At 45.2% G+C, this 12,716-nt stretch overlaps 1 protein-coding gene across 1 annotated transcript in view; it reads right to left on the bottom strand.

Moving 5' to 3' along the window:
• The window catches only part of OCA2 (OCA2 melanosomal transmembrane protein), a 188,814-nt gene that overhangs the window by 137,229 nt on the left and 38,869 nt on the right, over positions 1-12,716 (bottom strand). The window contains exons 3-4 of the mRNA XM_075850311.1: positions 11,332-11,496; positions 3,898-3,955 (exon numbers count right to left, since the gene is read on the bottom strand). Of these exons, the coding sequence (XP_075706426.1) occupies positions 3,898-3,955; positions 11,332-11,496 (223 nt within the window). The remainder of the gene's footprint in view (positions 1-3,897; positions 3,956-11,331; positions 11,497-12,716) is intronic.

Raw genomic sequence — 12,716 nt, 5'->3', positions numbered from 1 at the left:
TAGAACTTCCAATAGAAGTGACTTTCTGGCAGACATGCCACAAAGAAATAGTCTTCCCACTGAAAAATTGGTGTGCCACAAGCGTGTGACAATCTTCCTGTCATTTTCAGTACGAGCGTCTCCATGCCTTATTTCTGGTCACACCGGAAAGACTGACCTCTTCCCCTCCAGTTTTGTACAGTGTCGGGCCCAATGTCCGGTTGGCCACATGACATTACGAAAACTACCCGCCCCGTGCCAGCCTAGGACAGAACTACATTGCTGAACGCTCTTGAAGGATAAAGAGAGGAGAAGGATAGAAGCGTATCAGTCTGCACCCAGACCGCCAGCACCATAAGTGCTTGACTAACTGAAATCATGGCAACAGATTCCCCAAGCAGAGTGAGTAGTATCAGCTTCCCAGGCATAGGGAAACCCAGCAACTACCAAGACCATTAAGGCCTGGCTCCAGGTCCACCTAATTATTGCAATGTATTATAATTTTTATCAACTTCTCTGGCAGGGCATAATAGGAGAAAAAAATTGGCAGGCCTGGGTGCCAACATAAGGCACGACTACCGTTGACCCCAACCCCCTCATTCTAATGGCTTAAATGCCACAGTCATTATTAACTGCGGAATCTAAGTGGTTAAACGGCCAGTATTTACTCGGACATTGATGCAGGCGCAAACAGAAGGCACTGTCAGTCGAGCCGTCAGTGTTAACCGACTAATACGGCTCATACTAGCTGTCTGCAGAAGTGAAACAGTTTAATATTTTTTAGTTATTTTCTTCTCCACACCCCAAAAGCTATAACATTTTTTTTTCTGTCGACAATCGTTTGAGGGCCTGTTTTTTTTTTTAGCAGGATGATCAGTTTTCATTTATACCATTGATAACTTAATTTTTCTTGGGAGGCAGGATGAAAAGAAAACAATTGTGGAAAGGCCTTTCATAGACATTTCTTTGAGGCATTCACTGTGCGGGTTAAATATCATGATAATTTTATAGTACAGGTCATTACAAATGTGGTGATAAACTTGTAACTTGTTTTTTTTTACATAATAAAGCATTTTTACATTAAAAAAAGGATTATTATTTTAACTCTTAATTTTTACACATTTACCAAAACAGGGGACTTAAACATGTGATCACTTCCATAATACACGGCACTACTAATGTAGTGAAGTGTAATATGCCTGTCTTGTTGCATCATGGGAGCGTCAATGGGCTGACAGATGGATACCTCTCCATCTGTCAAACTCCTTACATGCCGTGGCTCCTATTGACCCTGGCATTTAAGGGGTTTAATAGCCGGGATCTGAGCTAGCGCCGATCTCACAGTTGCAGCAGGATGCCAGATGTTCTAGCTAAAAGCCACTGCCGATGGTGTGGGCTCAGCTCCCCAGAACACGCTGTACATGTAGTCGCATTAATGACCTACCCCCATGCCCTAAATATATGGTTGATAAAACTTAGATTTTATCAGTATAAGGCTGGGTTCCCATGTAGCGTAAACACTGCAGAATTTACGCAACATAATTCTGTGGGGAAATTATGTAGCATTTACAGTAGCAGCAATGTGGATGAGATTTAGATAACCTCATGCCCATGCTGTGGAAAAAAACGCAGCGTAAACATTAATACATTGACCAGCGGTGCAGAATTAAAATCCGCGGCATGTCAATTTATGCTGCGTTTTCGTGCATTTTTTATTGCAGGTTTTCCCCCATTGAATTTAAATGGGGATACAAAACCTGTAACAGAAAGCCAAGTGTTGCGACAGAATCACAGCGATTCCACCGCAATAAATAAGTCATACTTACCCAGAACTCTTCTTCTTGCATTCCAGCCTCCTTGGATGTCGTTTCATCCTGTGTGACCACTGCAGCCAATCCCAAGCTGCAGCGTCATCTTAGGAGGCCGGACTATGCACAGAAAAGAGGGAGGGGGTAAGTATGGATGCTTTTTTTTCTCGCAGCACTGCATTGCACAGCGGAAATTTGTTAGAAAAGCATCACCACATTTTTGGGACGGACGATGCTACGGGTTCCAGGTCGGATACGCTGCACAGTTTTTACGCAGCTTATCCAACTCGTGGGAACCTGGCCTTAGGATTAGATTGTGTGTCAGAGGCACACAAAAACCACTTTCAGCCAAAACATTAGTCTAGCTGACAGATTTGGCATACAGCTGTGTTATGCAGCTTCTATATATAGTGGATACATCGAAGCTGCAGGGCAAAAACAAAATACAATTTTTAATAAATTTATAATATAAAAATGTTTAGTATGCCAAAACACATACAACCCCCAAAAAAATAAAAAAAAATAAAAACACACCACAGCAAAGAAAATCTTAGCCTGTAAGTTATGATGGTTTTAGAGTAATCAAATCAGACATTTTGAAGATTTTTTCCATTTGTTCACAATGGCAAAAAAAAATGCTGTAAGACAATACAAAAAACATTCAACATTAAACCCTTAACGACGAGTGACCGATATATATCAGTCACAAGCAGATGCTAGTACCCACTTCGTGACCGATATATCCGTCACTCTGATCTCATGGGTACTGCCACTGTACCCACGAGATCAGCTGCAGGACCATTGGTATTCTACACAGCCAGGCTCCTGCCACAACTGCCGGAATCTAAGAGCTCTCCGATTCTGGCAGTTTAACCCCTTAGATGCTGTAGTCCATAGCGACCACGGCATTTAAGGTGTTTGACAGAGGGAGGGAGCTCCCTCTGTCACCCCATCGGCACACCTGCGACGCGATCGCTGGACACCAATGAGTTTCCATGGCAGCTGGGGGCCTAACAAAGGCCCCCAAGTCTGCCTTCAGCAACTGTCTATTATGCCGTGCTTGCTTGTCGGATTTACAGAGGCAGACAATGCTTTGTATACTAAGTATACCAAAGCATTATATCTGTGATCAGAAGATCGCAAAATGAGGTCCCCTAGTGTGTCTATAAAAACGAACAATAAAAAGAACCAAAAACACGTATGGTAACGACTAGAACAATGAAGTTAAAACATTAAACCGCCGAGTGAACAGCATCCCAAAAAAAATGTTTTACCCATTCTCCCCACAAAATGAAAAGTTAAATCTATAAGTCCCATGTACCCCAAAATAGTACCACTAAAAACTACACCTTGCCCAGCAAAAAAACAAGCCAACATAAAGCTACATAGACAGAATGATAGAAAAGTTATGGCTCTTGGAATGCAGCAAAGTATTATTATTTTATTTTTTAAGGGTTGTTATTGTGCAAACATAGGAAAACATAAAACCTTTACATATTTGTTATCCCCGTAATTGAGCTGACCCATATAATAAAAAAGGTAACATGTTATTTACACCGCATAGTGAGCTACATAAAATTTATAAAGCGAAAATCAATGCAGGAATAGGTCTTTATTTTCAATTCTCTCCTAAAATAAAGGTAATCAATATAATATATGCATCCAAAAATGGTGTAATTGAAAAATACAACTTGTCCAACAAAAAACAAGCCCTTATACAGCTATATTGACGTAATAATAAAAATAAAATAAAGTTATGTCTCTTGGAATGCGATAAAAAAAAATAATACTTTGTCATTAAGGCCAAAAAAAGCCTCATCATTAAGGGTTAAATATTTTGTTTTGCTTTTAGTGCAAGGGAATCTAGAACGTAAAGTCTACAGTAAATAAAATCCCTTTGAGAACGGCGCTCATTCAAGAAAATATAAAATTGGAATGTAAAGCGAGTTTTTCAAATCCTCACAGGAAGCATTTAAGGGTAAAGCAATTCAGTACTATTACACCAGGAGACTAGGGCAAATGAAGTGTCAAGTGTAATTTTAAGTCTACAGTTTCAAACTGCACAGAGGTGCTTCAGGCCATGGGTAATGTTTGCAAATGACACACTCACCGAGCAGGCAACTACAATGATGAAGAGTCCAGCAATCTTCAGATTTTTTAAGAAGCACCTTATGAAAAAAAAAGAAAATCAATATAAAAAAAAAACCAAACTGATTTAAGTATAGAACTGTGAAGGAGAAATATTAATGTTACTAATACGCTTTTAAAAGGGGCTCATCCCTGGCCGTTATTAACAGGAATAACAATCCAACTTGCCATACAGGCAGCCTAGTAGTACTACAAGGCCCAGCATTCCCTGAGTGCACTGCCGCGAGGCTGATTGAAATTCTCATTCATTGCCATTTGCCAAGCCAGTGTCCGTGTGTGAATACGCTTTTAAAAAGGGGCTCATCCCTGGCCGTTATGAACAGGATAACAATCCAACTTGCCATACAGGCAGCCTAGTAGTACTACAAGGCCCAGCATTCCCTGAGTGCACTGCAGCGAGGCTGATTGAAATTCTCATTCATTGCCATTTGCCAAGCCAGTGTCCGTGTGTGAATACGCTTTTAAAAGGGGCTCATCCCTGGCCGTTATTAACAGGAATAACAATCCAACTTGCCATACAGGCAGCCTAGAAGTGCTACAAGGCCCAGCATTCCCTGAGTGCACTGCCGCGAGGCTGATTGAAATTCTCATTCATTGCCATTTGCCAAGCCAGTGTCCGTGTGTGAATACGCTTTTAAAAGGGGCTCATCCCTGGCCGTTATTAACAGGAATAACAATCCAACTTGCCATACAGGCAGCCTAGAAGTACTACAAGGCCCAGCATTCCCTGAGTGAACTGCAGCGAGGCTGATTGAAATTCTCATTCATTGCCATTTGCCAAGCCAGTGTCCGTGTGTGAATACGCTTTTAAAAGGGGCTCTGAAATGTCTGGGAAAAAAAAGGTTGTGAAAGGACGGGGTAGAGGAAGAAACACCCATGCCGTCTCCTCTTCCAGTCCAAATGTTGGATCTGTTGGTGCCAGACCCAGTAGCAGCATTTGTGGCACAAGACATGTGCCCAGTTCCACTAGTAGCAGCTGCCATGTGCCTGCTCGTAGTAGTATCAGCAAGCCAGACTTGTCCATCTCCTCCGGTGGGCGGGTTACTTTAGACAATACGGCCATTGTGGACTGGTTGGCTGGCTCGCGGTCATCTCAGCAGGAAGACTGACGATCTGGCTTCAAGCCAGGTTTCGTTGGATTCCAGATCCTCTACAGTTCCTTGGCACGGTGACAGTAGTAATATAGGTATTTCTAGCGTTTCATCTATGTCTTCGCTCCCCCTTCCTAGCGGGAAGCCATCTTTCCTGAGAGTCCTAAGGAGACATCTCCTCGGGTGCGAAGGAAGATACTGAACAACATAGTGATGATGATGATTTGTTTTCCGCGAGTCAGCCAACGGAGTGTGTTGCGGCGGGGGTGGAGGTGGAAGCGGTGACCGAGACGCATAGCTGTGGTAGTGGGGGTGTTGGTGGTGGTAGCCGTGGTGGCAGACGCAGTAATGAGGGGGGGCATGGAGCCCGCCATGATGTCACATCACATTCACAACACAGTGACAGAAGTGGCGGGGATGATGAGGAAGGCTATGATGATGATGTTGTTTTAGACAGGACGTGGGAACCAGGTGACGAGGTGATGACGGCGTCAGAGGAGGAGGGTAGTAGTGGCGGCACTGGACGTGATAAACAGCCAAGCCGAGGTAGGGGCAGAAGTCAACCTGCAAAACGTTGCAGCGGTAGGGTCAGCTCAGGAGCCGGTGACGGCGACACAGATGCTGGTGTAGGCTCCCGAAAAAAGCCTGCCAGACAAGGGGCAAGCTCGGGTGGTTGTGGTGGTGGTGGTGGTGGACGTGGTACTACCTCTTTATGGTACTCTGCCGTGTGGCAATTTTTCTGTACCTTCCCGGAGGAGGAAAACATGGCACAGTGCCGTATCTGCAAGCAGAAAGTAAGGCGTGGGCAGGGCAGCAATGTAGGAACTACTGCTCTACGTAAACACATGGAACGGCATCACAAGGCCATGTGGGACAATCAACATGCCCCACCATCATGTACATCTAATGAAGACCCCTCTTCCGCTGCTGCTGCTGCTCTGAGTCCCTGTCATCTAAGTAGTAGCCAGGCCTTATCCACCATGTCATTGTCATCATCATCATCACTGTCATCTAGTGCTCCTCCTATGTCCCGTCAGTTATCCATTACGGAATCGTTGTCCAATAAGCAACAATATATACCCAGTCATCCACTTGTCGTGTGGCTTAATTCACACCTGGCTAAGTTGTTGGTGGTGCAGTCGCTGCCGTACCACCTGGTCGACTCCGCCGGCTTCAAGCAATTGATGGCGTGCGCTCAGCCTAGGTGGCGAATACCTAGCCGACATTACTTCTCCAAAACAGCTGTCCCTGCCTTGCACAAGCATTTGGAGGAAAAGGTGTCCAAGTCCTTGCAATTATCCGTGTGCAGCAGGGTACATGTCACCGTCGACACGTGGAGCAGCAACTATGGGCAGGGACAGTACATGTCTTTCACGGCCCACTGGGTCAATATTTTGCAGTCCGATGCACCACCGCAGCAATGCCAGGCATTACCACCTCCACGCTTGTATGTTTCTAGTTCAACTCCGGACACCAGGCGCCTACCATCCTTCTCCTCCTACTCCTCCTCCTCCTTGCCTTCCTCCTTGGAGGTCTTCCCGTCCCCGACAGGACACAGCGTATCTTCCACTCCTCCTCCCTCCTCTTTTCATAGGTGCAAGGTGAAGCGCCACAACGCTGTCTTACACCTGCTGAGCCTGGGCGAGAAAAGCCACACAGGGCAGGAGCTGCTGCTGTGCATCAAGGAGGAAATCGCACGCTGGCTGTCTCCTCTGAAACTCACACTGGGCAATGTTGTCTCTGATAACGGCAAGAACGTTGTGGCTGCAATGCGTCTAGGTCACCTGACACATGCTCCTTGCATGGCACATGTGATCAATCTGGTCATAACACGCTTCTTAAAGTCATATGTTGGTTTGAAGGGTGTGCTGGCCATGTCCAGGAGGGTTTGCTTTCGCTTTAGACGTTCGTATGCATTTAAGCACGCCCTCCTGCAATTGCAGCGTCAAAACAATCTCCCAGAACACAGCCTGATTTGTGACGTTCCAACACGATGGAATTCCACCCTGCACATGTTGGACCATCTGTACGAACAGCGGAAAGCCGTGAATGATTTCCTGATGCAGCAGACGGGCAGCGTTTGGAGCCAGTGTAATTTCGAGCTCAGGCACTGGCAGCTGGTTAGAGACGCATGTCGCGTTTTGAGGCCCTTTGAAGAGGCCACACGATTTGTGAGCCGTGACGCTACCGGAATGAACGATGTTATGCCGCTGATATTCATTATGGAGCAAACGCTCACAGCGATGATTCAGCAAAGGATGGAGGAAGGATCACATCTGGCTATGGATGTTGAGGAGGAGGAGGAGGAGGATGAGGAAACAGGACCTGAAGAGGAGCTGGATTTGGAGATGGAATCACAGGAAGGGATAGGGGACGAGGCAGCCGCACAACATGACAGTGATGGTGGTGATGACGAGTCTGACGACGACCTTGATGATGGACAACCATGGCAGTATGGGGCGGAGATGGAACCAACCGGGCCCTCTGAAACGCTGGCCAGGATGGCGAGCTGTATGCTTCGTTACTTGCGCGCTGACTGTCGTATTGTTAGCATGAAGCAAAGAGATGAGTACTGGATAGCCACACTTTTAGACCCTCGGTATAAAGCCAGAATGGGGGAGTTTTTTGCGCCTTCCGAGAGGGAGGCAAAATTGGCTTATTATAGAGAGAAGCTATGCAGCCAGCTTGGCATGGCTTTCAAACGGCAGACACCCGCTGCAAGCATGTCTGACCGGGGGGCCACTCTCCGCTCCCCACTGTCTCATCGTTCCACCGCCTCTGGCAGAGCTACCTCTGCAATAGGCGGCAGCCGTGGCAGCAGCGGCAGCAGCAGCAGCAGCAGCCAATTCAGTTTGGAAAATATGATGACAACATTTTTACATCCAATACCCCGACCTGACACACATCGTAGCACTAGTCACCAAAGGGATGTTCACCATCTCCAGGTGCAGCACCTAAACAACCAGGTTCACTCGTACTTGGACTGTGCCCTTTCTTCGTCAGAAATGCTGATCCCAGACCCCATGGACTTCTGGGTCAGCAGATTGGATCATTGGCAAGAACTGGCCCAGTTTGCCATGGGTGTACTGTCTTGTCCACCCTCCAGTGTAGCGTCAGAGAGGGTATTCAGCGCAGCAGGGGGCTTCGTCACCCCTAAGCGAACAAGATTGTCCGCCAACAGCTTGGAAAATCTCACGTTTCTGAAAATGAATCAAGCGTGGATCGGTGAGGATTTTAAAACCCCTGTGCCTGATGCCACTGATTAGATCTGACATTGCTGCTGCTGCTGCCGCTGCCGCCTGCTACTGCTGCCTGCTACTATGGGATTCTGTCCTGTCCACTCTTTTTTTAATGTGCCGCTGTTGGTGCTGCAGCTGCTACTACTTCTACCACCAATCCACCCCAGTGCCGTCTGCTACAAGCAGGCCTGCCCCACCAGAGGGCTTTGTCCTGTGACTCTCCAGTCTCTTTTTTTAATGTGCTGCTACTACTGCTACTACTGTCTGCTTGCACCCTTGCTGTCTGTGTTGGCTACCTCGACTACTACCACCAATACACCTCCACTGCCGCCCGTCTGCTACAAGCAGGCCTGAGGCCTGCCCCACCACAGGGCTTTGTCCTCCTGTGACTGTCCAGTCTCTTTTTTTTAATGTGCTGCTACTACTGCTACTACTGCTTGCACCCTTGCTGTCTGTGTTGGCTAGTACCTCTACTACCACCAATACACCTACACTGCCGCCCGTCTGCTACAAGCAGGCCTACCCCACCACAGGGCTATGTCCTGTGACTGTCGTCCAGTCTCTTTTTTTAATGTGCTGCTGCTACTACCAGTCTACTACCCTTGCTGTCTGTGTTGGCTAGTCTACCTCTACTACCACCAATACACCTCCACTGCCGTCTGCTACAAGCAGGCCTGAGGCCTGCCCCACCACAGGGCTATGTCCTTCTGTGACTGTCCAGTCTCTTTTTTTAATGTGCTGCTACTACTGCTTGCACCCTTGCTGTCTGTGTTGGCTACCTCGACTACTACCACCAATACACCTCCACTGCCGCCCGTCTGCTACAAGCAGGCCTGCCCCACCACAGGGCTTTGTCCTCCTGTGACTGTCCAGTCTCTTTTTTTTAATGTGCTGCTACTACTGCTACTACTGCTTGCACCCTTGCTGTCTGTGTTGGCTAGTACCTCTACTACCACCAATACACCTCCACTGCCGCCCGTCTGCTACAAGCAGGCCTGCCCCACCACAGGGCTTTGTCCTGTGACTGTCGTCCAGTGTCTTTTAATGTGCTGCTACTACTCACCCTTGCCAATAAAAAGGGTCAATTTTTGGAGGGCTTGTGAAAAGCCATTGCTTGTTGCTTTAATGCTTTTACATCCATGTATGGAAGAACCCCGGCAGGCATCTGCCAATAAAAAGGGTCAATTTTTGGAGGGCTTGTGAAAAGCCATTGCTTGTTGCTTTAATGCTTTTACATCCATGTATGGAAGAACCCCGGCAGGCATCTGCCAATAAAAAGGGTCAATTTTTGGAGGGCTTGTCAAAAGCCATTGCTTGTTGCTTTTACATCCATGTATGGAAAAACCCCGGCAGGCATCTGCCAATAAAAAGGGTCAATTTTTGGAGGGCTTGTGAAAAGCCATTGCTTGTTGCTTTAATGCTTTTACATCCATGTATGGAAGAACCCCGGCAGGCATCTGCCAATAAAAAGGGTCAATTTTTGGAGGGCTTGTGAAAAGCCATTGCTTGTTGCTTTAATGCTTTTACATCCATGTATGGAAGAACCCCGGCAGGCATCTGCCAATAAAAAGGGTCAATTTTTGGAGGGCTTGTCAAAAGCCATTGCTTCTTCTTTTACCACCTTATATGTATGAACCCTGGCAGGCATCAGCCGCCTAAAATGGTTAATTTTTGTACCTTTTTTAACAATGCATTAAGCATACAACATGCACAAGTGCAGTGGTTTCTGTTAGTTATCTCCGTGTCCCATCCGTTTTCCTAGAGCCATACATGTTGGCGTAACTTTGACACCAACTTTGCATTAAAGACAGCTCAAAAGTACTTGGATACACTCATGGGTGACCTAAGAGTGTTATACAGGGCTTCTAGGGCTTTAAAACAGTGTTATACACGATTTTTAGGGGCTTTCTTGTATTACAGGTTCGGTCAGAACTAGTTCGGTCCGAATCGAACTTTTGCACGAAATTCGGCGAACCGAACTTTTCATAAGTTCGCTCATCTCTACTTATGAGAAATAAAATCAGTAGTGTAGATCAACTGAATATACACCATAGACTAAAAGCCCTATTACACGGGCTAAGGAGCAGACAAACGAGCACTCATACGAACGCTCGTTTCCGATCGGCCCCTTGTAAACATGGCAGTGATCAGACAACAAACTAGCAAATGCTCATTCGTCAGCTGATCGGGTATTTTATGCTGCATTAAAATGGTTGCTTGTTGGCAGCACATCTCCCAGTGCAAACAGGGAATGTGCTGCGGATAATACGCAAACTGTAGGAGAATTAACAATACAGCCCATAGAGCCACGATCATTGCTCCTTGTACACTAAGAAAACCAGTGATAATCAAGTAATTATCGTCGATTGGTGCTGGTTACCGGGCAGGGATCAGACCATGTAAAAGGGCCCCAAGATGTCATACGTTCATAATCCCACTGAAGTTATTCGTGCAATTATTCAGATATGAAAGGCAGAAGGGGAAAAATAAGCCCACATTGCAGCCTGAAGTGAACCGAGTTCCATATTACTATTAATAGCTAGCGGAAAACTTATGCGAGGGTTTAGAAAAGGTTCACGTTTAAAATAGTATATGCATGAAATATTTTTGTGTATCACCCGGTTGGCCAGTGTAAATGGGCCTTAAAGCCCATTTAATTAACTTTATTATGTTGAGTTCATCTGCTATATAGTTTACATGGCTCATTTACATATCCAACAAATTGGCCCTCACTTTTATGAGCCCCATAGCAACTGATAACGGCAAAAACATTGGATTGGGCACAAATGTCAGGCCAGCTTTATTCATGTATACAGGCTTAGCAAACCATCTCTAGAACGAGCGTCACTTGACCATTTACTGCCTTGCCCTGCGGTTTCCACAACTTCCTTAGAAAATCAATAGAGGCGCGCACATGCACTGCCACCTTTCCATGAATTCTCCCGTGGATATGACAAGTGTCTTAGATGGGAATACTAGCCATTTTCAATTAACGCTCTTGTATGAATTCCTCATTTGTGAGATGTAAAAGCTCAATAACTCTTTACACCTCTGCAGATGCATTACCTTAGTTTAGAAGAGTTCAGTTTTTCTTGAATGTTGTCAAGGAGTTCATACTTTTCGGAGGAGGCAGATCGAGAAAGGCTGCCAACCTCACTTCCAAGGCGACACCGTTGCTCATACTCTGAAGAGCTGTTCTCCCATGATTCCATACCATAGATTAAATCTGATCTGTTAAGTGCAACATATTGAGTTGTGTTAAAAAAAAGCAAAAAAATAAATAAATAGGTGTGATTTAGCGCTGCGCCCCCTCCTAGGTTTTACCTGCACAGCAGAGCTCCCGGCCATGCAGGGAACTACAACAGGATACATAGAAATATACAGTATCTCACCTCCCCCTAAAGTTTCCAAAAGGTCTAGATGCAATAATTGCAAAATAATAAAACGGGAAGGAAAGCAACATATAAAAAGCCCTGCCAATTGAATAGATAACGTAACAATGAAAGCACATGTAATGTCTAATCCTTCAATATTGCTTTAAGCATTATAGAAACAGAAGAGTTATAAAATTGAAGTTTTTCTCAGATTGTGAAATAAAATGGACCCACTAAAAGATAAAACATTTATACATTAGCAGTTGTACAATTTATAATATGAAACAGACGAGCTTCCATTCAACAACAAATACATGGTTTCAGAAGTCAAGTCGTGAGAATAATGCCAAACAGTGATGCCCTATTCCATGAGATCTATTAGTTCCTTGTATCTTACCTTATACTGACCTAGGGGTCAGTATTGGGCCCTATTCTCTAATATATTTATTAATGACCTTGTAGAGGGATTGCACAGTAATATACATTTTTGCAGATGCTATACTATGTAAGGTATTTAACACAACGGAGGATACTACTATAAATGAATCTGGAGAAGTTGGAGTAGCAAATGAGGTTTAACACTGACAAATGTAAGATTATGCACTTGGTAAGGGAAAACACATGTTACCGTTACATACTAAATGGGAAAGCACTGAGGAACTCTGGATAAGGACTTGGGTTGCTACAGTTAAGTTTGCGGTCAACTAAAATTCCAGTGTCACAGCCGCTACCAAGGCAAATAGGATCATGGGGTGCATCGAAAGGGCCATAGATGCACATGACGGAAACATCATTCTACAACTCCCCAGTTATGGGTACTGGATTTCTGGAGATGGGACGCTGATCCATGGGATTTATTCAGATTTCCATATTTGAAGTCTGAAAGGATTTTTTTCCCCATAGATAAGGAAACTTGGCTTTTGCCTCATGGGGTTTTTTTCCTTATTCTGGATCAACATTGCTGAATAATCAGCTGAACTTCTGGTTTTTTTTCAGCCTCACATACTACGTTACTAGGTTACATATTGCTAACAGTTTACCCATTCCTAAATTTTTTATAAATTATAGGAGAATGCT

The sequence above is a fragment of the Rhinoderma darwinii genome, chromosome 2 (genome assembly GCF_050947455.1).
Source record: "Rhinoderma darwinii isolate aRhiDar2 chromosome 2, aRhiDar2.hap1, whole genome shotgun sequence".
Classification (NCBI taxonomy): Eukaryota; Metazoa; Chordata; class Amphibia; order Anura; family Rhinodermatidae; genus Rhinoderma; species Rhinoderma darwinii.
This window is presented reverse-complemented; position numbering and strand designations above follow the sequence as displayed.